The following is a 27,231-nucleotide window of genomic DNA, read 5'->3' as shown; positions in this document are numbered from 1 at the left end:
ATCTGGAACGAGTTCATATTTTAGAAAATGAACGGGGAACGGAACGAGTTCCATTTAAAAAGGAACTTTCCCAACACTGTTTATATTCGGCAAGTCCGATTTATTTATTATATTGTGGCATATATTTATTTATATTCGGCAAGTCCGATTTATTATATTGTGGCATATTTTTACTTAAATTCGGCAAAGTCCGACTCAGTTCATTAGAACATTATTATATATTATTTTATTCGGTATAACCGATTTTGTGGCATATTTATATTACTATTATTTTCGGTAAATCCGATTATTTGATTTTGGTATATATTTTATTATTATTCTCGGCAAGTCCGTTAATTAATTTAATTTGTGGCATATATGTATATATATATATTATTATTATTTTCGGCCAGTCCGATGCATTACGTTATAGCATATTTGAATTATTTTATTTGAAAATTATGGCTTACTTATAATGTTAATTTTAATTAACTATTTTCTTTAATACTTATGGCTTATTATTATTATTCCGTTCGACTAGATCGACATATTTTTATAATGGCATAATTTTATTCTAATTAACAAACAATGTTATAATATAACTTTTATTATTTCGATCGGCTTAGCCCGACTTCCCTTTATTTATTATATATTATGAAATTACTTTTATTCGATACTATAAGGTGATATAAAATGCACGATACACGAGGTTTAAGAAAATTTACTTCTAAATAAACTATTTGAAAAATAAATAGTGTCGAATTTTATAAAATTGGATTTGAAATAATATTTGTGGCAAATAAAACCCTTGGTTATTATTATTAAATTTAAAAAATTATTTTATTGTGGTACTTACCAAACATGATTTCCAATATAACATTCCAGGCATCTTCAGTCCAAATAGGTCAAACATAAAATGAACAACACTATACAGTCAACGGTCGCCACATCCCCACATAATCCCCTATAATCTTAGCTATAATCTTACGTGACAAATTTGAATAACGGACTCTATTCATATGTTTACAACAATAAATCCTTTTGTATAACATATTATTACCTTATTAAATAGCCATTACTTATAATTACAATTGATACTAATAGAGCGAGCCAGTTAATATTTTTAAATAAATTATTTCTTTATCAAATCAATTCGACATGCACATTTAATATATACAAGTTAACTAAGTTAGGGTTACAGCAGCAAAATCGTGGTCTTTTAAACAACCGTTATTACGGCTACCCTTATTATAGTATAATTTATATAAAACAATCGTCCCGCGACTAAGGCGCAAGCAGCCTAAATCAAAATACCCTATTGTGTGTATTTCTTCTTTTTTTTTATATATATAATAAATGGACACTGAATTTTATGAGATGGTCACTGTGTTTGTTTCGCATATATTTTACTGTATACATTAGTACTATTATCGAGCATGCTTAACTTAATTTAAGACACCTATTGTAAATGTATGCAAGTTTTTGACAACGTTTTGGCTACATACATTAGGTTAACTTAGCTTATTTTTTTTTTTTTTTCATAAATAACATAAATTATTATTATTTTTTAATTCATGAACATTTATCATTTATTGTGCATGCATTGCTTATAATTGTATTCGGTACCCCAACATCCCCTTTTAATTATTAAATTTTTTTTAATAATAAATATTAGTGTTCTGAACAGACCTCCAGAACACGGAGAATACTCTTTAGGGCCCTGAGACTATTCAAGAAGTCGACGACAGGGCCGGGCTTTTCATAGGAACCGCTTGGTAGCCGACTATTGAGAGCCCACACGAAGGAAGCTCCTCCAACGCTCAAAAGCTTGTGAATTAAGGAGTGTGGACATCGAAGACCCAGAGGTTCTTACTACGACACTAATGTCCCTCCAAATTTTNTACTAATGTCCCTCCAAATTTTTTATTTTAAATATTTTTTCTTTTCTTACGTAGAATTATTTTGCCAAAGTTCTTTTGTTTTGTATTAAGGTCTGGGGTCAGACCTTAAGTGTAGGGGGAGCAGCTGATACGATCACATTTGCATGTGCCCATATCTCTGTCTCCCATAACATCGTTGTACCGTTTAATAGACATATATATATATATATATATAATTAACACAGTGACATACAGCAATACTAACAGGAGGGCGGACTGCACACATAAACACTTTTTGCAATTCACGGCCAATGTGCCATAATAAGATATCCCTATCAACAGTTGACATTTTACCATCTTCGCGATCACTACTTTTGCCTGATAATTAACTTAACTTCGCTACCCCGTATATTATAGTGTGTGTGTGTGTCGCCGTCAGCTCCCTGTTGGATTAATCATCTCTAGGTGCCCAGCAGGTTGTATTATCCATTTCATATTTCAATTGTTTAATAAATATTTATTTATATCGTTGTTAACCTAAAGTGTTATATATATATATTGTAGTGCGACTCTTGGTAGTTCCTCTAAGGGAATATAAATTAAATAGGAAACTTCAGTACCTAAGGTAGATATAGCCTAGCCAGCTATCCCCCGTTGGTCCCTTAGAATACTGTCCACGGGCATTTAGGTTAAACTCCTAAATAGCGACGTAACACAGCTCTACACTGCTTAACCGCTAAGATAGGGAAAGCTGTGGAAAATAAAATGTACGCAGTAGGTATATTCCTGGACATCAAAGGGGCTCTTGACAATACTCCCTTCGATGCTATGTGTGAATCTGCACAACAGCATTGAATAGAACCACTTATTATTAAGTGAATAGGATCCATGCTTAAGGAACGCTCCATTTTGGTACAGCTCAATGAGTAATCAAGAGTGTTAAACAGGGATGCCCACAAGGCGGGGTTCTATCCCCCTTGCTATGGTGTCTAGTATTGGACTCGCTTATTAGAGTGTTAAACAAATATTGTTATACACAAGCCTATGCGGATGACTTAGTTATAGCAGTGGTGGGTAAATTCCCAGACACTATTATAGACTTAACACAACAGAGACTTAACACTATACAGATATGGTGTAGTAAGTACGGTATATCTGTTAATCCAAATAAAGCAGAGGTTGTTATGCTCACTAGAAGGAGAATAGGACTAGACAGTCTTGACACTCTTACTCTAAATGGACAAGAAATTAGCTTAAAATCGGAAGTAAAATACTTAGGTATTATCTTGGATAGTAAGCTAAAATGGAAATCACATGTTGAATTAAGAAACAAAAAAGCAATGACGACATTGTGGACTTGCAGTAGAGCCTTGGGAAAGATATGGGGTCTTAAACCATGAGTTATGTATTGGTTGTACACATCAGTGATTAAACCTATGATATTGTACGGTGCCCTAGTTTGGTGGACCAGAACAGCACTCATTACAGCTAGGAAAGAACTTAGTCGTATACAGAGAATGACTGCTATATCTATCACTGGAGCATTAAGAACTACACCAACGGTCGCATTAGAGGCACTAATTGGATTGCCTCCTCTGCATCTAGAGGTGAAAGCTCACGCCAAAGCCACAGTACTAAGATTCCACAACTTAGGTAGGTCAGACATGGTCACCTACTTAAACATCTTAACGCAATGGGGGTATCGGAATCACATTGTGCAGGAAGTGTGGAGTAGAAGAGGAAGACTCATTTCACATCATGTGCGAATGTGAAGCCTTGTCTACACTAAGATCAAACTACTTGAATAAACCTTTTCCTAAAAAAGAAGATATTAAAAACCTAAAACCCAGATAGATACTTAATTTCGCCAGACAGACAGGACTATTTGGTCATCTTTAGAGGTGACTTTATGGTTGGTAATGTATTAACTTAGGTGGGTAAACTGAATCAAGACAATTCGGCATGAGGTGCACACAATGGACCAACAGGTCTGAGTGCATGTGCATTTTGTCCACCTCGATAATAACTATAACTAAAAAGCTAAAACTTCTCTAAAACCAATTAAGTAAAAAAATTTTCACCGCAATAAATATCAAATATTAACAAAATACATTGAAATATTCATATTTTTTTTCAATTTTAAATTAAAATTCAGGTGTGATTCCTATGCACGCGTATATAGACGCGCGACCGACGCGGCGCGATTTAATTTTAGCCGCGCAGGTACTACTTTATTTGTTTTTAAATATAACCAATTCCTATGACTGTGTCTGACGCGTGCGGCGGCCGCGCGTGTCTGGCGCCACGCGACGACAACCGCTTCGAGAGCAGTCAAATCACACGAGCCGCGCGGCCAATAGGTAAAAATATAGATAAAAGCAAGAAAAACAGCCACAAAAATTACCTGCTCGTGGATATAGTATTATAGTTATTGTAATATAGTAAGGCAACTTATATATTTTAGCTAGATATTTTTTTGTGTATAAACTCAACATTAGTATCTGTATTTTATTAAATTACATTTTTTATACAGTTTAATAAAACAATTTACAACATTCAAGAAAAATAAAGTAAACATCAGTATTTAATTATTTATAGTTATAATTACTTACATACAACTACTATAAAACTAAATATTAGTTGTTTATCTTAAAATTACATTATAAAAAAAAACACAATTTTAAATAGATATTATTTTCATATTATTTATATATATATATATCATCTAATCTAATCTATTCGATTGATAATTTTGCCAAGGAACAGCTCCTTGTGGACTGTTAAAAATTTTTTAAATTTGTCTCTTACCGAAAAACCGTCAATGTTAGCATATCCCCCTGTTCTAGCCAGTGAAATCATATTTTCAGTTGGTTGAGGTTTATTATCATCGAAGTTATAGTAATTGTAGTTGGTTTTCTCCAAGTAACGATCACGAAGTAAATTATGAAGGCAACATGCAGTCAACACTAAGTTATCAACCGTTTCCGTCTTTAGAGGTATTGGTGTATAGAACACTCTGAAAATTTGGCTTAGAAGCCCAAAACTATTCTCCGTAGTTCTTCTTGCTCGGGAAAGTCTGTAATTAAATGTGGTCTTTTGATTATCTTTTTTTGCCCCAATTCTAGAATAAGGACACATCATATGTTGGTCTAGGCGAAATGCCTCATCGCCAATATGTACCAACGGTAATGTTATATTTGAATTCGGTAGTTTTTCAGGGTAAGGAAAATATTCACCGGTTGAAATCATTTGAGAGATACTAGATTTATTGAAAATTCCACTNATTATACGTATATAAATTGTATTATACGTGTAATATAATTTTGAGAAATCCTGAATGAAAAAGACAATGACCTGAGCGATTCTCCCGTTGCCATATATCTAAAAAAATTTATGTATTATTAATAAATTTTTTTTTTTTTTAATTTACACTAGTAAAAATGTGATATTTTCGCCATAGTAGTATTAAAATAATTAAAACTGTTTGCAAATAACTGCTGTACGTTTATAATATAGATTAATATTATAATATTAATTAATCCGTACACATAATTCAATTAAAGTGAACGAAATATTTAATTTTTGTTTTTATATAAATTTTCATATAAAATCAATAAATATGTACGTTATTTGACTAAATATAGTTTTATTAACTATAATATTTAAATGAAAAGGTATTCTATTAATTAAGTTGAGGAAGAAGAAGATCCCATTGATGCATTTTTCAAAACAATGGCAATAACAGTGAAATCGTTTCCTCAACATTTGAAAATAAAAGCAAAAAAAGAAGTGTTCAACATAATTACAAATTTGGAAATAGAAAATAGCAGTACTTCATCGACACAAATTAGAAATATTCCATCAAGTAGCTCATATTCATCCCCAAACTCAAGTTTACAATCATCGTCACACTCAGGATTTTTAACATATGATCGTCCAAGTCAATACGTTTTTCCAGATATTACTGATCGTCAACCTGGAAGTTGGATTCAACCGTTTGGTGAACAAAATTGTGAGCCATTTCAATACGACGATAGACAGTGCGAATAAGCAAAATATTATTTATTTATTATTTTATTAAGTAGGTATCTGATTTTATTTTATGGTTTATTATAACAGTTAAAATTATTTTTATTAATTCTATTAAAAGTTGAATTTTTTTTTTTAAATATCTTATCACAGCAATAATATTCGGGGTCCGAAAAAGTTATTATAAATTGTTTGTTTTATTATACCTTTACAATTTAAAAACTATGTTTGATTTTATCAAGTATGTTTATTTTTAATAATTTTTGTGATAATGTATTGGCATTTTTAAAAGTTCCTATGTTTTGTTGTTATGTTATGTTTTGCATTGTTAATTTTGTATTAAACGAGAAGTTCAACATTGTTTATTACCAATGAAAATGTTTTTATACACATTATTAAAAAATTAATATTAAGTACATAGGTACTTACTATAAAATATAAATTATAATATAAACATAAAATGAAAAACCCACATCTATAAAATGATTGAATTTTTGATAAGTAAATACGTATTTTGTTCACTATGTGTGTTTCTTCTGTACATAACTAAGTCGAGACTCAGTCTACGTTTATACTGAAGATGTACACGAAATACGTATTTACTTATCAAAAAGTTTAATATTTGTATAGATCTGGGTTTTTCATTTTATTAAAAATATCTATATAAGTTCTCTATATAAAATTATACTGTAAACATATTTTGTTACATTACCTGAGCGTGACTGCTAGCTTTTCAGGAGCAGTAATCGGTTTTCTAATTTTGATGCTAGGGTTGGTTCTTATGTCATCCTCAACTAGGTTCAATATATAATTAAATTGATCCCAGCTTAGTCTAAAAAATTCTCTAAATTTGGTTTCGTCTCGCTATAAATGTTTTTCAATAAGGACACTAAAAAATCTTTCAGTTTCCCTGGCCAAGTACATTTCATGCACTTCTTTTTTATTTCTTGATAGAACGTATTTTACAATAGCTTGTTCTTCTTCTACTTGTTGTACATATTTAAACTAATAATAATAATAAAATTTTATAACACACAAGTATAACTTAACTAAACAGAAGTATTGATATAAATGCGTGTACGTGCCTAATTATTTATGTATAATGTTGGCCGCGCTCTCCTGACGCGTACATAGGAATCAATATTAGATCGCGCGGCTAAATAAATGAAAATTAAAATCGTGCCGCGTCGGCCGCGCGTTTCTAGACGCGTGCATAGGAATCACACCTTTATAGTACTACAAAAAAATTACGTTGTTATCTTTTTTATTATACATATTTTATTGAAAATATTTTCTTAGATGCAATATACAGGAGGATGTTCAATAAGTTCGGAAACACCGATTTTTTAGAGCCGCTATTGATTTTTTTAATAATTTTTTTTTTAGAGGCTAATTGAATAATTAAATGCATCTTTTACGATTAAAATTTAAGTTCAAATCTAATGCAAAAGGGTAGAAATCTACCCTAACTTAAGAAATTTAAATGGCAACCATTACTTTTTTTTAAATTTTCCGTTAAAAAATTTTATTTAAAATAAAAATACTTTTAAAATTTTAAAATTGGATAAGTCATTTTTGTGATTTTGTTGTTTAAAAGCATCAATTTTGAGTTTGGAAGCACATTTTTCCACAGTAAAAACTAATCAATGTGTAATTCCGTAGACATAATAATCATAAATTGCCTGATTATTGTTGCTTGATTTATCTTAATGATCGTACTTGAGCATGAAACGATCAATAAATATTGTTAAATTGATATTGTACCTTATCAATGGAATTATTAAATATCAATAAAAATATGATTTACGATTGCATTTTTTTCACGTTTACAAGTGAAAGTAGATAGTTGTTGAAAAACATGTGTGTTATCAAATTAAATATTTTAGTCAATAACCCAATTGTATATTGTTATTTGTCAAAATGATTTTAACACGTCTTTATCATTTTGCGGCATAAAAATTTAAAGGTTCTGTGTCAGATATTTTCAAGTTGACTTTTAATTTTTTTAATTCTTTATAATTTTCTGTAAAAATTAATCAATTTGAGAAATTATTATTTATAATAACTATTGTACTATTGTCATGTTGTGCTACATTTTTTATAGAGTTTTTAATTCCTGTGGTTTAATTTCTTTTTAACAAACATAATATTATGAGGTTGTCGTGTTAGGAAAAATATCACATACTCTTCCTTACACCGGACATATGTTACTGGATTAACCACTACTTTTCTACATAAATAATTCATTATGTAATTAATTTAGTACTTGACTTAGAATGTTGATATTATTACTTTCAAAGTTACTAAGTATGCAATATTTATTTATATATATTTTTTTCGTCCAGTTGCTTGTATATCTTATTATAGTACATTAGGTTTACTCACTTATATTTTAAGTAGAACGCACGATTCATCAATTTAAGAAATAAACAAATTTCTCGCCATTTTTAATTGCATAATAAAAAATTAGTATTTCTGTGGAAACAAAATTGGTCAGTAAGATATTTAAGAAAATATACAATTGAAATAAATAGCCTGTTAATATATTGATGATATTTCAAAATATATTTAAAAAGTTACTAACCTTATACAATGAACAATGATTATCATTTTTTAATATAATAAAACTTAGTTAAAGAGGATCTAAAGAATTTTTTTTTTATTGATATTTTTATTCATAATAATAATTACAAATATTATGCATAAATTTACCAATGTTTTTCAAATACATGTTATAAAAAATCTGTTGCTTATTGGAGTTAAAAAACCCAAAATAACACATTATTTTTTAAATACATATGAAAAAATATTGAAAGATAAAATAGAAAAAATTCAAAAAGAATATATATTTAAATTACATAATTCATTTGTTAGATTAATAAATAAATCATATCAAAAGTCAATTAATAAAACATAAAATATATTTACTATAATAATAATTAATTGTAAACATTTTATAACTGACATATGCAATAATACAAAATAGAAAACATTTTATTTGTATATTTCATACTCAAAATAATAATACTTATAATTTTAATTTTCCAATGAATAAAAATTTATTATTCTATTATTAATTTACTAGAAAAATTGTTTCAATGAATTAATTAAATACAGATATATTATAAAAATATGGTTAAATTATTTAAATTAAATATTTAGTTTTTACATAATTACATTCAAAATAAAAAACAAATTCTCTTTAAAAGAGACATATTATAATAAATGTATTTACGGTCAAAAATTCATTTTTTTCAATAATAATATCAACAAAACAAACTAAATTAATTAAATTTAAATTGACATATTTTAAATTGAAGTGATGGGGTAAACTCCAATTTATAATATGAAAATTTAATTATTATTTTTATTTGAATTAACTATTTTTGGTTAAGTATTTCTAAACGTATATCAAAATCAAAAATGAATGTTACATTAATTGTTATGGTTACCAAGTATGAAACTATACAATGTTTTAGCATGAAAACTTTAAATGATAATTAATCTATAAAAATACAAACCAACAGCCAACTATATGTGCAATTTTTTTTTAAATAATTTTTTAAACTCTGAATATTTTATTCATGTTTTAATAAAACAACAAAATATTATAATAAATAAAAATGTAGTCAGACTTATTTTTTAAATAATTTGTATAATGAAATATTCAGAATTTAACTTATAATCTTTACTATATTTTATAATATTCAAACTTATTTGCTTGGTTATTTTGATAAATTAGTTTTGGAAACATCANAATAAATTAGTTTTGGAAACATCATTTGAGTAATAAGTAGATTAGATACATGTTTTGAGCTAATCATTATTAGTTTATCACAGTATTTCATTGTTGAATTTCAATGTCATAAGCAATTGAAGTTAAAATATTTCTAGTATAACTTCAGTATGCACCAACCAATACTTAAATTTACTTAAATTGAATATATCAACAAATTGCTTGTAAATCTTTATTTCTTCTTTGCACTATAACAATTATATTTCATTCTCTTATAAAAAGGATTTTTTTGACATAAATTAACATTTTTAAGAGTACTTACTTATTAATATTAGAATGTATTTCAGTGTATTTTATCAAAAACATAACATTTCATTATGTAGAAATTGTATTTTTGTAGTTTGGTTAAAACTTATAATACAAGAAATATTAAAGTTGTTGAAATAAACTTATTATAAAATAGTTTCTTTTTAATTTAGTTAAGTAAACATCAAAACGATAGTTTGAAATGAATGAAAATAATAGAATATATTAGTACAGAATAGGTTAAACCTAGCATTTATTATTAGATGAGGTTATGTCATTGATTTTTCTTTTTAAAAAAAAGATAAGAGCTATTGTATGCCATCTATTATAATGTTATTGATAACAAGTCATATAACTCTTCAATCTGTGTCTTTTAAATAAGTACATTTTTGCTTCATGACTTCACCGTGGGCACTAGCGGCATTGGGTAAAATACCAATTTCTAAGTTTTCTGGTAGGTGGTTCGAATCTCGTCGCAGCGGTGTTCGTAACGCGTTTTTCGAGATAGGCGAGATGGGGCGCTGTTCTTAGAAGCTCGTTACGTAACGTCGATGCGGCCAGATATCGTACCATCACCCAATGTCTAATTAGTGTCCACGCTACCACCAACATAGTTCAGGGGGGGCATACTTTCTTTCCCTCCTGATTTATGTTGGTGGTAGAAGAACACTTTTGCTCGTGTTTTCTTTTTTAAATTTGTAATTGTTTAAAAACTATGATCTCAAATTTTACTAAAGTAATGTNAATTGTAATCGGTGTTTCCGAATTTATTGAACACTCAGTATATAGAGATAAACGTTAAAGATCAAAAAATTCTGTTTTCATAAAAAATAAAATTAAACAGTTTTTATTAGTTAGACATTGAACAATCCATGATAACCTTTTCTCTCTATATTATTGTTAACTACATTATTCATTTTGTGGAATTTTTTCTATTTATAATACTTAAAAAAATATATACAAAAAACTAAATTCCTACATCTTTTTATAAAATTTCAACCACTTTGAGGCACGTGAATAGGTTGATCTAGGACGCTCAAAATTCACTAATATTTTTTTTATGCTACGATAAACTGTAAATTGTGTTTGATTGTTCAATCTATATAATATGAGTAAACGAAGGCAATTTACAATAATTGTAAATTTACAATTATTGTAGAAAAATCAAATGTAATTTTTCGTTTAAAAAAGGGTGAAAAAAATTCCATCGTAGCTAATGAATTAGGTGTAGGTCACTCCACAATTTCTAACTCATAGAAAACTCGAGACAAAATAGAACAAATGTTTCAAAACGAATATTATCAGTTAAAAAACTTCAAAATTGTACGCATATGGATTTAAACATGGTTTTACTACAATGGTTTAACCTTTTCATGCACGAGATTTTTTTTCCTTAAAAATAAAATATTTAAATTGCAAATCAGATTGTTAATTACCTTATGATATTAGGGAAAATAAAAAATTTTTTTTTGATTTTGACCAACTTAAAATAAGGTTTTAGTATATGGTATCATATGATACCATCGTGCAATATTTGAAAAAAATATTCATATTATTTAATTTTATCAAACATACTTTATTCAGTATTAAAAAAAAATAATAACAAACATAAACTTTTAGAAAAACTTCATAAATTATAAATCATAAAATTAACTTCATAAAATATACATAATAAAACAAATTTTAAAAGATCAATTTTGAATAATAATAAACAAATAATATTTAAAAAATTATAAATAAGACTAGGTATTTTTTTTAAATTTCAGACTTCTGATAACTTCAGTATTTTAACTGAATATAAGTTTTAAAAGTATTAAACAAATAAAATATATACTGTAGTCAATTTTTATATAATTTGGTGTGAAATGCTTTCATACATTCTGGACATAGAGCACATACACATACACATGTATATCTTGTTCTCGATCTACAATGTATCTTATAGCAGCGAGATGCTTTTCCAGTTTTCTTTTTCAATGGATAATGATCAATACCATCATATCTGAGCTCTGGTGGAGTACAAGTATTAGTTTTCTTTTTTTTGGGTGGTATTTTCAAGTCTTGAGAAGATTACTTGCCTTTCCTAATTCCAGCTTTGTCCAAACTATAGAAGCTTTTCATCAAATAAAGCATACCCATATATTTTTCACTAAAGAATCACAAATGATTGCAAAAATTTGTTATGGCTATGTCTACTCTTTCTTGCGCTTTGCTTATAAAGTATAAATTTTTTTAAAAAATTAATATAATTTGAAGTAGTTTCAATAATATTTGTGCAGGTAAACCATTGTTGTATGTAACATTAATAATAAAACAGCATACGTCTTTTAAAGCAGAACTTTCGTTATAAGTTTAAATTTATGCCTAAATATGTAAATTTTTAAACAATAGATGGCTTTTGCCATCCATCTTACATAGTGATATACTCCTGGTTGCTAGAACTGAATTCCATTTAGTTATGTACATGCTAAAATAATAATTATTAGCTCTAATAACTCTTTATAGTCATTTCGAGGGAAATCGTCTTTGATTTTATCTTCTGCGAATGACAAAACCTTACAAACTACATCATACTGTATCGTATTATCTGTTATACAGATACAATAACTACTCTTATCTATATCATATTAATTTAATTGATATTATTTAAATTTATAATTAAACCAGACATAACAGTTAATTTAGTTTCAGAAAATACACCTTGAAATACGACTTCAAAAATATGATGACTTGCTATAGTAAAAGATTCCGGTTTAACTTTTGTTCTATTTAATCTGCATGTATTGGAAGCTGTAGTATCAACAACTATTTCTTGGATTTTATCAAGAGAGTTCCATTCTTGCAATGTGTCATACACTGCAGATGTAAATTCCAATCCCATAGAAGAAGTAAGAATAGGAACAGCAAGAAATTGCTCTACTCCAGGTGCTACAGCAATTACAGTCTTTGATTGACGATAATTTGCTCCCAGTTATTTGATTATTAATAGAATCGATGAAATAAATATTTCTTCGCGACATATTCCACTAACACAAAAATTAAATAAAAACAAAACATTAATAAAAATGTGTTCAAGTATACAGGGTGTTCAGTAAGTCAGGAAACGGGTTTCTATTGTTCTCATTGTTACAAACAATGAGAACAATAGAAACCCGTTTCCTGACTTACTGAACACCCTGTATACTATTGACACGGTCCCGCGGCGTTCTCGACCCGTGACACCTTTATCAGCCGTCGCCCTACTACGTACATATGGTTGTTTGTCTGACTAATACCGCGTGCGATACGCCACGGTACAAAGTCCAGCAAATGCCGCACGTCCATCTACGACTCGCCGCAAATATACAATGAGTTACCTTTGTGATACCGCACGCCGACGTCATCATCATCTTCGGATTCATTTCTGTCTTATATTATATGTATTGTTATTATATGCGGAATAAACTGTAAGGCCACGGTCACACGAGCGTTGAAAGAACGGACATTGCAACGGACGTTAAGTTATAACGGACGTCACTACCCTAGTCACACGAACGTAAAATAGAACGTCGGTTGTTAATTTAGCATCCTACAAGATGGACAATTTGGATACCGCGATTTTTGTATACTCCGCTATACGAGTATTACGAAAAAAAAAACGGGTGAATCGAAAATGGTGGGTTCATCAAATAAATAGTGAACGATTATTAAATGGTGCATTTTACAATCTGTATAACTTGCTAAGAGCAGACAATGCAAAATTTTTTAATTATTTTCGCATGTCTCCAAGCACATTTGACGAGCTGTTTAATAATATTAAAACAAATATAATGCGTCAAGATACAGTTATGAGATCTGCGATACCAGCAGAAGAGATGTTGGCAGTTACTTTGAGGTAATTAATAATAAAATACACAAAATAAATAGTTATAAAATTTTATTATATATAATTACATTAAATATATTAGCATTTATCAAATTTATATTTAGTGAAAAATTAAAAAAAAAAATAAACCTTTTATTATGCTATTTGTGCAAGAAAATTAAAATTATACATTACCTTGTGTATTATTTCAAATTTACATAGTACTTGTTGACGTATTTGATGTTAAGTTTTGTTCGTCTGGAGAAAACTGACTAAAATATCCAGTATCAGAATTGTTTGATGATAATGGTGAAAGTGTTCGAGCTGTACTTGTTTGTGTCAATTCGTCATGGTTGTACATCGGAGGGTGTTGTATTGTAGACGGATACACAGGCATAGATGTGTTATAACTATGATTTAAAGTAGATATCGGTACACTAGAATAAGGGTTGAAAATTGTACCAGGTGGTTGGAAATATGGAGGTGCGTTATTGGTTAGCTTTATACGTTGTAGAAGCTGCATAAGTTGAATTCGGAATTGTATTTTTGTTTCATGTTTAGCATCTTAACTAATGGCAANTGTTCCATGTTTAGCATCTTAACTAATGGCAATGTTGACTTATAGAAGTTTAGGTCCTCATCATCAGTATCTCGGCTTGGTTCATTATTACTTTGTTGTCTGGAGTCCAAAAACAAAGCAAGTTTTTCTTCTAAGTTAATTTTCTTTTTTTTAATAGGTGGAGGTGTTAAAACAGTTTTTCCTGTATTATTTATATGATCATTTGTTAAACTTTCATCTGCTGTAGCTGTAGCATCTGACAATTGCGTTGCATCACCATCTTCATCATTTAAATCTGATTGAATACTACTAGTAGTGGGACGAAGTTCTCTAACTTTTTTTAAAAATGAGAGCTGTTCTTCAAAAATGTAACGTTGAATTTTTTTTCTACCACTGCCAGACTTATTGCATTCTGCTTGTTTTCTTAAACTACGAACATAATTGTCACGAATTGTACGCCATCTACTCATTATGTCTAATACTGGAAAAAATTTATTTAAAATTTCAAATATTTGTTTTTATTTTAAATGAATAATTTTATAGAAATGATAAATTATTACTTTAATTAAACGATTCTCAGCAAAGCTTTAATGTTCAAAAAAGTGTAAATTTTACCAGTCTATATAAAAGTTATGTTTGTAATATTTAGTTTTATAGTTTTTTAATTTTAACAGATACCTAGCTTCCGGCTGCAGTTTTCAAGAACTGCATTACAATTTTCGGATAGGTAGATCCACTGCAAGTCAAGTTGTAAGAACAGTTTGCCTAAGTATTTGGAAAAATTTAAAAGAGGTATGCATTCCTATACCAGATGAAAATATGTGGCTCAAAATTTCAGAGGAATTTAAAATCAGATCAAATTTTCCCAACTGCTTGGGCGCTGTGGACGGTAAACACATCCGTGTTGTAAAACCGGAGAGAAGTGGCTCTTTGTTTATGAACTATAAACACTTTTTTTCAATTGGGCTTATGGCTGTCGCTGATGCAAATTATAAATTCATTTATGTCGACGTCGGGTCATATGGGAAAGATTCTGATTCCACTATTTTTAGAAATTCGGTGCTTTGGAAGAATTTGGAGAGAAATAATTTAAATATTCCTACATCGTCACAAGTACCAGGAATAAATATTCCTATACCTTATGCTTTTGTTGGTGATGAAGCTTTTGGTTTAAACACGCATTTGCTTCGGCCATACTCCGGTACTCATTTGCCAAATCGAAAAAAAATTTTTAATTATCGCTTGACACGTGCTAGACGATATGTGGAGTGTACATTCGGTATACTTTCAAATAAATGGCGTATATTCCACAGGCCTATTGATGTAAAAGTAGATTTTGCTGTCGATATCGTAAAAAGTTGTTGTGTATTACACAATTTCGTTCGCGATCGGGACGGATTTAGTTTGGATGATACACTAACTATAAATGGCTTTGAAGAATTTGATGTTTTAGATAATTCAGGAATAAATCGAAATACAAATTTGATTCGTGATGCTCTATCTCATTATTTTATGAGTGACGAAGGAAAATTGCCATGGCAGTTTGAAAAAATCTAATTATTTTAATTAGTATAAAAACTTATCATATTAATTAAATATTAGTAAATAAAATCTTATAAATAATAAAAATATTTAAAACATTTTTACCTTGCATGTAATTTATAAGAAACAAAAATAAACATTTAATTTTTAATTTAATTATGCATCGTTCAAATGTTGATAGAAAATATTTGTTTACTTAAAATGTACATNTAAAAAGTTGATAGAAAATATTTGTTTACTTAAAATGTACATTATCATTACATTATATATAATAAAAAAACACTTACATATTATTTTTTGTTGTGCTTCGTTTTCATCTATGAATGAATTAATTAAAGACGACGCTACTTTTATCCATGCCCCATTCTTTTTAAGTTTATCTTTATAGTCTTCATCAGCTGTATTCCACAAGACTTCATATTTTTGGACCTCACTAATTAACAATTCGTTGTTGATACTTGACATTTTAAAAAAAAAAAATAATTTAATTACGAAATAATNTGATACTTGACATTTAAAAAAAAAAAAATAATTTAATTACGAAATAATACGAAAATTTCAGTACAAACGTAATGTAAGGAATTTCAGGTGGTAGTAATTACTTCAATATGTCCGTACATTGTGAGAACGTGTGTCGACGTATATTTAAATGTATATAATTCTAAACGCGCGTTGATAATTCTTGACGTGCGTTCCAGAAAAAATACGTCGATAAGAAATTGACGTCCGTGCGAACGCGCGTTATTTTTAGCGCACGTTGCTCGTGTGACCACTCCTGTAAGCGATAATGTAATTCTACGACGCGCGTCAAAAAGTACGTGCGTACCAACGCATTTTGTACGCTCGTGTGGCACCAGCCTAATAGTGTCATATTTATGTGCATGTAAAAGAAAACCTAAACATTTTTGTCTTCTGTGTTGTTTAAAAAAGTCAATTAACGGCGCTACTGCCTTTTCTGATAATAATCGAATTGGTGTCGTCTTTTATTTTCATTAGTGCTTACGACATTAGTCGCAACACTATATATATATATAGTAATTAATTAATTAATCATTTTTTTCTGGAGTGTAATAGTCATAATAATATTAATTTTACAAAATTATAAAAATTAAAAGATATATATATATATATATAATTTCACATAAAATATATTAAATAAATAATTAATAAATATATTAATATAAATATATATATATATTATATAATTTATCATAATTGACCAATGTGTGTACTTTTCTAACCATTTTGCCCATACCATACTTATTAACAGCTATAGGTCATCTCCATCTATATAACTTGTTTCTTTTTTATCTATAATTTTTTTATATTATCAACAATAAAAACTAATTATTTGAAATTATGTTAACTAGTTTTATTTGTATCTTTAAGATGACAATACTTAAAATTTAAGTAAACTTAAACTTAAGTATAAATATTTAAATTAGTTTTCAAAGGTAATACCATGTGTAAAATTTAAATAAATGCAAAACTTAATATCATATTATATATTTATTACATAAACATGGAATTTTAATAAAAAAAAAAAAACATGTGTCCTTCATGATGATTATATTTAAAATTTAAAAATAATAAAAATGAAATGTATTTTTGAGATCCAAGAATGACTTTTAATAAGAGTGTCCGATTTTAAAGTTTTAAACATTGCGTTACAGTTTTCATCAGAGTTCGTAAAACCAACATTGCTGACTTCAATATTGAAACATATAATTAGCATTTTTCGGATGTTCAATATTTTTTGATATGTGAAATCAGTCTTTTTATCGGTGTACTTGTACTAGGAAGACTTAAAACAAATTGGCACACTATTTTTAGGTTTTTACTGATATCTCTTTATTTTTTTATATAATTGAAAAATTTTAGCCAACTCCCTTCAATTGATGTATTATTTTCTTGAGACATCTTTTTTGAATTCAAAAATATTTTTAACTGATCTATTTCATTAAAAAGTAGGTCTTTATTCAGTTTTTCAGAAATTGAGTTTTTAAAAATATCGCTAGAAAGTTATACTGATTTCCATATAATTGCTTCTTGCAAACCAAACCAAGAGAATAACTTAAAATCGCTCAAATAGGTTGACCAATTATTCAAATAGTTTATACAACTATTATAAAAGTTTTTAATTCGAAATGAAAATTCTATTGAAGTTTGGATAATGATTCTCTTACTTTGGTTGGTAATAATATTTCGTTTCCTCCATGTGTTAGAGTATCAATGAGTTTGAAATATACTAATGCTGTTTCAGTAGAACATATTTTGTTACCTTCAACATTTAAAATAGTTTGATGAAATAAAGCTGAATTATTATGGACAATTATTATGTCATATGATTCATGAAGGAGGCAGATCGGCTTGACACGGCCCGTAATAGCGCACTATTCATTTACCGTGAATTAGCACGTTATCCGGTCGTGATTATCAGCTGTCCACCGTCGCACTCATTAGTGTTGACGATAACACAAGTTTGTCTTATCCGGCGGTCGGTAGATAGGACAGGTCAGGGGGGTTCAGCACCGCGAGACACGTCGGCGACTATGTAAACCAGTTAATCTGTGACTTACATCCGCCGTACGTGCCGTGTGATCTTTTCATCAGTGCATTGTCGATTTTTTGTATTTCGCACCTCACTGCCATCAGTTTTTGTAATATTATATATAAGTGAAAATAAAAGTTAAACGACTACTTAACGGTGTTACATAATTTATTTTATTAAAAACACCTTTATACTGTGTCAGGCTAATACATTATTCAATACCCAAACACCAGAGAGAGTATTTTGTATTCCTTATCTCATATGGCCACAATTTCATTATTATATATACATTAATCATGTATAGGTTATGGATTTTATTTTAGTTTAAGTATTATTATTGATCCGCATGATCCTTGTATAAGCTATTAACGTCAACCATTAATTTAGGAGTGTCGTAGTACAACAAATTAAAAAAAATTTGCAATTACTTTAATTACACTAGGTAAAACATAAGTCGAATTTTAAACGCAATTAATTAGAATATGTGTCACATATCTAGAACCTACAGTAGACGTAGAACATGAATTGTTTAATTTTTTGAATAAAATTGATGATAAAATTGAAGCCAAAATTGATGTTGATGTTATCTGCAAATAATCCTATACATTTAGATACAATACTTAGTTTAGTTAAAGAATTGAAACAACATTAATTTATTATTTCAGACGATTCTCCATATAATGCTTTAAGTTCTAATAATTTAATTTGTACTCATTTTTCTAAACTAAAATATCAAAAGGAACAACTTAGTACTATTAACTCGTATTCTTATTTCTTTATGATTTGACAATCAATCATAAAACTAAAATATTTAGAAATTTTTAAGACTATGGCCAATCTGAATTCGACTTCTCTGTCTACTTAGTGATAATACATTCAGTTTTGGTACTACCCAAAGCCAATTATGATTCAAATAAAGTTAATTAGTTAGTTTATAAAAGTAAGTTCATTCTGTAGAATTGAATTAATACACATTTTCTACGGGTGCATTCATTTTATGAAAATTTAATACTAACCTTTTGTTAACAGCAGTCTCGGTAGTCTGTGAATTTTTATCTTCAGTCACTATCACTGATAAAAGATAATAAATTGAATTAACCACGTTACCATATAAAACTGCTGGTAGTTATGTTATCAACCTTTTTTTACAACCAAACATGAGTTCTCCAGCTGTCGCCGCCATTTAGAATGCATTAGGTCGAACCATAAAATAAAATTATTAATAAAATTATGAAAAATAATAAATATGTATTAAAATGTATAATGTTTAAAAAAAAAGTGTACGATTTCATGTTTAACACTATTGTTAAGGACAAGATAATATACCCGGTTTACGTGGAAGCGTGAAGGAAGTTGATGGCTTGATGAAGTTGATGAAGTTCATAGAAGACGATGAATATATTGTATATGTTATGTATAATATGTTGTTTTATTAATATCTAATAGTTGTTTATCATTGATTGTGTATTATATATATACAGAGTGTTCAGTAAGTTAGGAAACAGTTAAATTGTTACAAACAATGAGTACAATAGAAATTCGTTTCCTTATTTACTGAACACCCTGTATACAGGGTGATTTTTTTATCATAACCCACTCAATTACTTACAGAATAATAATAATTTAAACATTTTTTTTTATTACTATCTTTAGTTACACATTATTCTTGAATTATTAACTATGTAATACTTTTTAAGTTCATCCCTTATGCCTGGTGAGGGTGTCAACTTTGTTTTTTTAAATGGTAACACGTATTTTTAATTTAATAAAATGTTTGAGTTCTTAATTTAATAGTAAATGGCATTTGAATTTTTAATACAACTCTATTCGTTTATTAGATATAAACATTTAAAGTTTCAAATTTTTGAGTTAATAAACATGTATAATACACAAGGGAGTACAAATACAGGTAGCTAATTAGTTTCCTATGACATCAATATTCGCAGGTACACAGCATTGTTATTATCAATGATAGTAAGGTACATTAAGGGATTACAAATACAGGTAGCTAATTGGTTTTTTATGATATTGCTATCACAGTCACGGATTGTTTATTATCAATTGTGACTATCAATAGATATACTTTTTGTATTGTCAGTTAGTGTATTTATAAACTCACAACAATGTACCTTACTATCATTGATAATAACAATGCTGTGTACCTGCGAATATTGATGTCATAGGAAACTAATTAGCTACCTGTATTTGTACTCCCTTGTGTATTATACATGTTTATTAACTCAAAAATTTGAAACTTTAAATGTTTATATCTAATAAACGAATAGAGTTGTATTAAAAATTCAAATGCCATTTACTATTAAATTAAGAACTCAAACATTTTATTAAATTAAAAATACGTGTTACCATTTAAAAAAACAAAGTTGACACCCTTACCAGGCATGAGGGATGAACTTAAAAAGTATTACATAGTTAATAATTCAAGAATAATGTGTAACTAAAGATAGTAATAAAAAAAAATTTTTTAATTATTATTATTCTGTAAGTAATTGAGTGGGTTATGATAAAAAATCACTCTGTATATATATAACATTATAATGTTGATTGAATCAAAAAACAATGTTCACAAAGGGGAAGTAATGCTTCACGGCAGGTTACCCATCCATACTAGGCAATAAAAAAACAACCCCTCGTTAAATGTGACAAAGAGGCCTATTGATCACTAATTTAATTACTTAAAAGTTATACAGGGTGTTCATTGTTTGTAACAATGAGAACAATAGAAACCCGTTTCTTGACTTACTGAACACTCTGTATAAATGTATATTCATAAAAAAGAAAGGTGAAAAAGAAGAAAAAAAAGAAAAGGTGCTACGTACACAACATAATGAAGGAGTATTAATGGGGATTTTATATATACTTGTTGTTGCTTGATTTATGACCTCTTGAGGATACACGGCAACAAATTTAATGGCCCATCGCAGGCCACGACTGACTACTCAGCCCATCATGTCTCGACGTTTTTGTTTTTCAAAAAAAAACTGAGAACAAAAAAAATAACAGCCTGGTTCGTTGACACAATTAAGGAACAAAAGTGGTAGCTGATCAACTCAACGTTTTATTTTTAAGAAAAAAAAAACGGAGGACAAAAAAAACTAAAAACAGAACGTGGTTTTTGCCATAAAAAAAAACATATAGACAAACAACTTGTCGTCTCGGTAGTATAGCTGAGAAGAATCGCGTAGTCATATCATCGTGTAGTGGCCGGTGGTGGTGGTGCCAACTTTGAATAAGTTAATTGAGGGTAAGTACAAGAATATTGGTACAGAAGCACAGTGTATGGTCAACTGATGATAATAGGATAACAGATATCGAACCGGTTGATTGATAGAGGTTATCCCATACACTACTATCAAAAATACCTTATATCTAATGTACACACCACTAACCGATTTAGATTTGTAAAAACAAACTAGTATAAATTCTGCAATATTACAATAATTATAACGTCATATTTATCAGGAACTGCATTATCTATCAAAAATCTATACCTTTAACTGAAGCAAACTACCCTATTGCGTGGAATATCAGTCATAAGATATCTGATATAGTGTCTTACTATATCAGATATTAAATATGTCTTGTCCATAACTTATAAGTAGCTAAAATATAATTTTGGATATTTAGTTACTTAAGCAACATATATATAAAACAAAATATTTATTTATGTTTAAATATACTGAATACTTTACAGTGTTGTTAAAATATATATTTAGATATTCGCTTTTAAATAATGGCAAACATTATAATAGAAATATTTTATTGCTACATATTATAAATTGTTTGTATCAAAAATAAACGAGTTTCTCAATTTCAAGATATAAAATTAAAGATGGAATAATTATTATTTAACTATTTATGAAATGTTATTTTGAATTCTCAATAAAAATGAAACTTCTACTTAAAATCGACAGAGAAAATGTAGAATAGCATGTCATATTTCTTTATTCATATCAATATAAATAAAATATACTCTGTTTTTAATAGAATTATGAACCATTGCGTATATATGGTTTACTAGCACTTATTAATCTATCTATAGCTATGACTGCAAATAGAGAAAAAGAATTGATCGAAATTATAAACAGTACACCTAATACTACATGGCAGGTAAATAAAAATTTAATTTAATTGAATAAAAAAGTAATTTAAATCCATAGGCAGGCTCATATCCAAATAAAGTATATCAATTCAACATAATACCAAAAAATACAACAGAAATTGATTCCAAAATAAAAAAACTATTTGGTTTTTTCAAACTTTCGTATGAAATACCAGTACAATTTGATGCAAGGGTTAAATGGAGTTCAATAAATAGTAACTCCACTGACAAATGTCCAAGTATAAAAAAAGTTTTTAATAACGGAAAATGCAAGTGCGGATGGGTATGTTAACACTGGACAACATCCGTTTTCTTGTTTATATATTACTATGATTACCTATGGAGTTTTGATGTTAATTTTCGAAATTAGCCTCAATTTTTTTCTGTCGCATGTAGTTTTTAAGATAATTACTAATAAAAAATTAAGTAATAATTATACAGTAAAATAAATAATTTAAAAAATATTTACTATATTATTTTGAGTAAATATAAAGCAAAAAAACACATCATAGTAAAAATACCTTCTCAGCTTCACATCGAAGCTAAAAAGGTCAATTACTAATAATTTAAAAAATAAGCTTAAAACAATAATGAACAAAAAATACTAGTATTATTGTGAAAAAAAGCGTTGGGCGCTCAATATACGAAAAATATGACACAAATGTTCTCACCCTTTTTTTCACAATAATATTAGTATTTTTCGTTCATTATTGTTTTAAGCTTATTTTAGCTTCGATGCGAAGCTGAGAAGGTATTAATTTTACTATGTTTTTTTTTATGTCTGTTGCCACTTTTTTTCAGCTCTCACTTGACCGATTTCTTTCAAAAGTACGTCAAAAGATCACAAATCGTATCTAGTTGAAGACATTACCCTTAAAAATTGAAAAAAATTCCCTCGTTCCCCGAAAATGGGGAAAATATCCAAAAAAATTACAAATTTAAAAATCGCTAATTTTCGAAATTTTTTCACTTTTTTTTCTTAAAACTTCCATAACTTTTTAAAAAATCAACAAATCAACATAATTTTTTTTTTATACTAAAACCTTAGATATCTACCTTTCATTTGATATCATTTTTTTGAAAATCTATCACTTAACCTGCTCATTGGGGGGGATTTAAAATGGCAACTTTTTTACAAAAATTAACTTTTTCAACTTAATTTTTGAAAATGTTCCGGAAATACTGCGTCCTTCAAACATATATCAAATTAAAGCTTATTTTATGTACTATAAAATGAAAAAAAAAAAATTTGTCCCGACACTTTATCTTCTACATTTAAACGGCTACCATAGTTAAAAAAACACTATTTTTTGTTAAAATTTTCGATTTTCGATTTTAAAATTTCAACTTAAAAATGCTATAACATTTTGAAAAATGTATATATCAGCACAAATTTTTTTTTTAAAATACATTATAAGTGCATCTTTCATTTGACATACTTTTTATTAAAATTAAACAATTTCCCCTTATATACGGGGCGTTCAAAACTTGAAACATTGTATAAAAAATAGAACTTTTTCAACTGAACTTTTGAAAATGTTTCGGAAATACTGCGTCCTTTAAACATATATCAAATCAATGGTTATGTTATATACTATCAAATAAAAAAAAAAAATTTGTCCCGACATCTTATCTTCTATGTGCAAATGTCTGTCGAAAATTAAAAAAAAATGTAATGTTTGCGATAAAAATCACCTTTTATCGGGATGTTTTTTGTACTTAAAACTGCCATAACTTTTTCAAAAATGAACAATTAAAAATAATATTTTTTCGTATTGAAACCTTAGATATTTCCCTTTCATTTGATATAATTTTTTTTGAAAATCTAACACTTATTAAATCTAACACTAACACTTAACTCACTGGGGGGATTTAAAATAGTAACTTTTTTACAAAAAATAACTTTTTCAACTTAATTTTTGAAAATAAAAAAAAATAATTTTTCCCGACGACCTATCTTCTATGCCCAAATGGCTACCGAATTCAAAAATATGCTATTTTAACAAATTTTTTTTTTATATTAAACACTAACTACAGATTTGCATCGAAGCGTTTTTTATGATAGTGATTTTAATCATTTCAGATATCATCTATACTGAACCCAACTATGCCACGACCCTACTGTGCTGGGTTATTTTTTTTTTTGAAATTATTTTTAACTTTTTAGTTCGATATGCTTTAAAAGTGTGTTTTTCAGTTTTTTTAAACTATTTTTGAGATTTTTCGTATTTTTTGAATTAACAGCAATTTTTTACTTTACTTAAAATGTACAAAGTCAATCCTTTTTAAATCCTCACAAAATTATATATTTCTCAGTTAAAGTTTACCAATTTTATTTCAAACTAATAAAAGTTATACATAAAAGTTCAGATTTTTTTTATACGACACCCAAACTCAACGTTAAAGTTCCAAAAAAATTAGTTAAACTTGATGGATCAGTCCTAAATTTGGCATAATGAAATAATTTTACAAAATTTATAAAAAAATTTATATCTTTTTATAATGATTTTACTGTAAATTATCACTTAATTACTGACTAGTAATTAACATAAAACTAAATGTGATAGAAAAAATTTGAGGCCAGATTCTGAATTAGTATTAAAATTCTATTAAGACATTTTATAATAATTGTTAACAAAAAATGTTTGTTATTTGTTGTCCTGACTTAATTTTTTATAAATAATATCTTCATAAATGTGTTTAGGCTGTTGCAATTGCTTCTGTTTTATCAGATCGACAATGCATAGCATCTGAATATAAAATAAAACATTCAATGTCAGCTCATTATTTAATAAGTTGTTGTAAACATTGTTGTGGTTGTAATGGCGGTAATATCCGAAGTGCATGGGAATTTGTTAAACATAAAGGAATTGTAACTGGAGGTCCATACAAATCAAATTTGGTAATTAGTATAAATGATAATTTTAGATAACTGGAGTAAAAGTCAAGTAAAAAAAATGTTGAAATAAATTATCCTTAATTAAAAACCAGCACAATCGAATTCATGGCAAAGTGGGGCCGTGGCATAATTGGGACTAGTATATCTAACAGAGATCATTTAAAATCATTATAATAAAAATGATTCAAACCAAATCTATTGATAGTATTAATTTTAAGAAATTAGTGGAAACTTTTTAGGCTGTCATTTAATAACCATCACTAAAAATATTTTTATTATTTTATTTCATGAGGTCATTATAAGTCTTAAAATTACAATTATAAATTAATCAAAATCAAAATTGATATACTTTTAAAAATATCAAAAATATGAAAACATATCATTTAATTTTTTATAAAATTCTAATAAGGGTTGTCAACCTTTTATGACCCCACCGTGTCAAAGGACATTTGAATGTTCAACAGAAACCTCGTTGATTCCAGAATGTATGGAGAAGACATGTAGGTCTCACAAAGTAAATGATGAAATAATAAAAGCAGAATTTATTAAAACATATGGTAAAGAAATTCTCACATTTACTTTTTTTAAGGAAGCGTTGCATAAACTAAATAAAATTATTTTTTTAATTAAATTCAGTGATAGATTATTTATCATTGCCGCGCAAACACCCCAGTGAAATAATGAAAGATTTAATGGAATATGGACCACTTCAAGTGTCCATGCACATGTATGAGGACTTTAGAGTTTATACGACAGGTAAAACTACAGTATAGATATTTTTATTTTATGAAATTATAGTCTAAAACAAATAAATAGTTTTAAATGCATTTATACCACTCGGGGCAGATATAACGAGGTGGTAAGTGCAAGGGCGCTGAATTACTCCCAATAGGGTGTGTTATTCATATTGCAAAATAGTTTTGAAACAAAACAATTTATTAAATTATAAAAACATTAATTGATTGTCGCCCAAAAAAAAAAAAAGATTAGCTACTCCATGCCTCATAGAAAATTTTTAGAACCGTCCCTAATCATAAAATAAAGTACATAATTATGAANGAAAATTTTTAGAACCGTCCCTAATCATAAAATAAAGTACATAATTATGAAACTTGATCACCTATTATAATTAATAACAATTTATTTATGTATTCAATTAAAATTTATAATTAAATTAATAATTTATTAAAATAATTTATAATTTACAAAAAGTAATATTTTCATTTTATGTTTAAAATTATATTGTATTAATAAAATAAACCAAAACCTAATAATGAACATCTTATTAGGAATTTACACTCATATAGTAGGAGAATTCGAAGGTGATCATGCAGTTAAATTAATTGGTTGGGGAACTGACAATGGTCATAAATATTGGTTGTTGATCAATTCATTTGGTTACCTTTGGGGAGAAAATGGAACTTTTCGAATACCAAGAGATGGATCTGATAATACAGAATTTGGTTATGCTATAATTTCTCCAATTGTTGGAAAAGCTATTCAACCAACAACTTGCAAAATAATAATACTATATTTTTACTTAGCAATACTTTTAGTATAAGTGTTCAGGAAAGCACAAAAGAAAAATACCATAGGGGCATCTAGTGAAAATTTTAATTTTTTAACAAAATTTCACTGTTAACCTAGAGATGTCATATTATGAGTAATTTAACCAAAAGAACTAAGAAACATTTTTGTTATCATTAATTTTTAGAAAATGTTATCTAAATCTTACTTGTATGTTTTATTAAATTTAAGACTCCAATTTAAGTAATGATCACATAAA

General features: G+C 27.9%; 2 protein-coding genes across 3 annotated transcripts; both read left to right on the top strand.

Moving 5' to 3' along the window:
• The first annotated feature begins 13,339 nt into the window (after nucleotides 1-13,339).
• LOC126899817 (uncharacterized) lies at nucleotides 13,340-16,076 on the top strand. 2 transcript variants are annotated; one of them, XM_050675040.1, is made up of 2 exons: nucleotides 13,340-13,804; nucleotides 15,008-16,076. In XM_050675040.1, the coding sequence occupies exons 1-2, from the start codon at nucleotides 13,506-13,508 to the stop codon at nucleotides 15,888-15,890; spliced, it is 1,182 nt and encodes a 393-aa protein (XP_050530997.1). In that variant the 5' UTR covers nucleotides 13,340-13,505; the 3' UTR covers nucleotides 15,891-16,076. The 2 variants fall into 2 exon arrangements, with proteins under 2 accessions (XP_050530997.1, XP_050530998.1); XM_050675041.1 differs by lacking the exon at nucleotides 13,340-13,804 and adding an exon at nucleotides 14,643-14,786.
• Nucleotides 16,077-22,488: 6,412 nt separating this feature from the next.
• Nucleotides 22,489-27,006, top strand: LOC126898195 (cathepsin B-like cysteine proteinase 6). The gene is made up of 6 exons (XM_050672136.1): nucleotides 22,489-22,554; nucleotides 22,605-22,829; nucleotides 25,251-25,469; nucleotides 25,855-26,002; nucleotides 26,082-26,201; nucleotides 26,735-27,006. Exons 1-6 carry the CDS (start codon nucleotides 22,489-22,491, stop codon nucleotides 27,004-27,006), a joined length of 1,050 nt encoding a protein of 349 aa, XP_050528093.1.
• Nucleotides 27,007-27,231: the final 225 nt, after the last annotated feature.

Source organism: Daktulosphaira vitifoliae, unplaced genomic scaffold (genome assembly GCF_025091365.1).
Source record: "Daktulosphaira vitifoliae isolate Bord-2020 unplaced genomic scaffold, ASM2509136v1 Scaffold_2, whole genome shotgun sequence".
Lineage (NCBI taxonomy): Eukaryota > Metazoa > Arthropoda > Insecta > Hemiptera > Phylloxeridae > Daktulosphaira > Daktulosphaira vitifoliae.
Note: the sequence above shows the minus strand (reverse complement) of the source record. Positions and strands in the feature narration are given on the sequence as shown.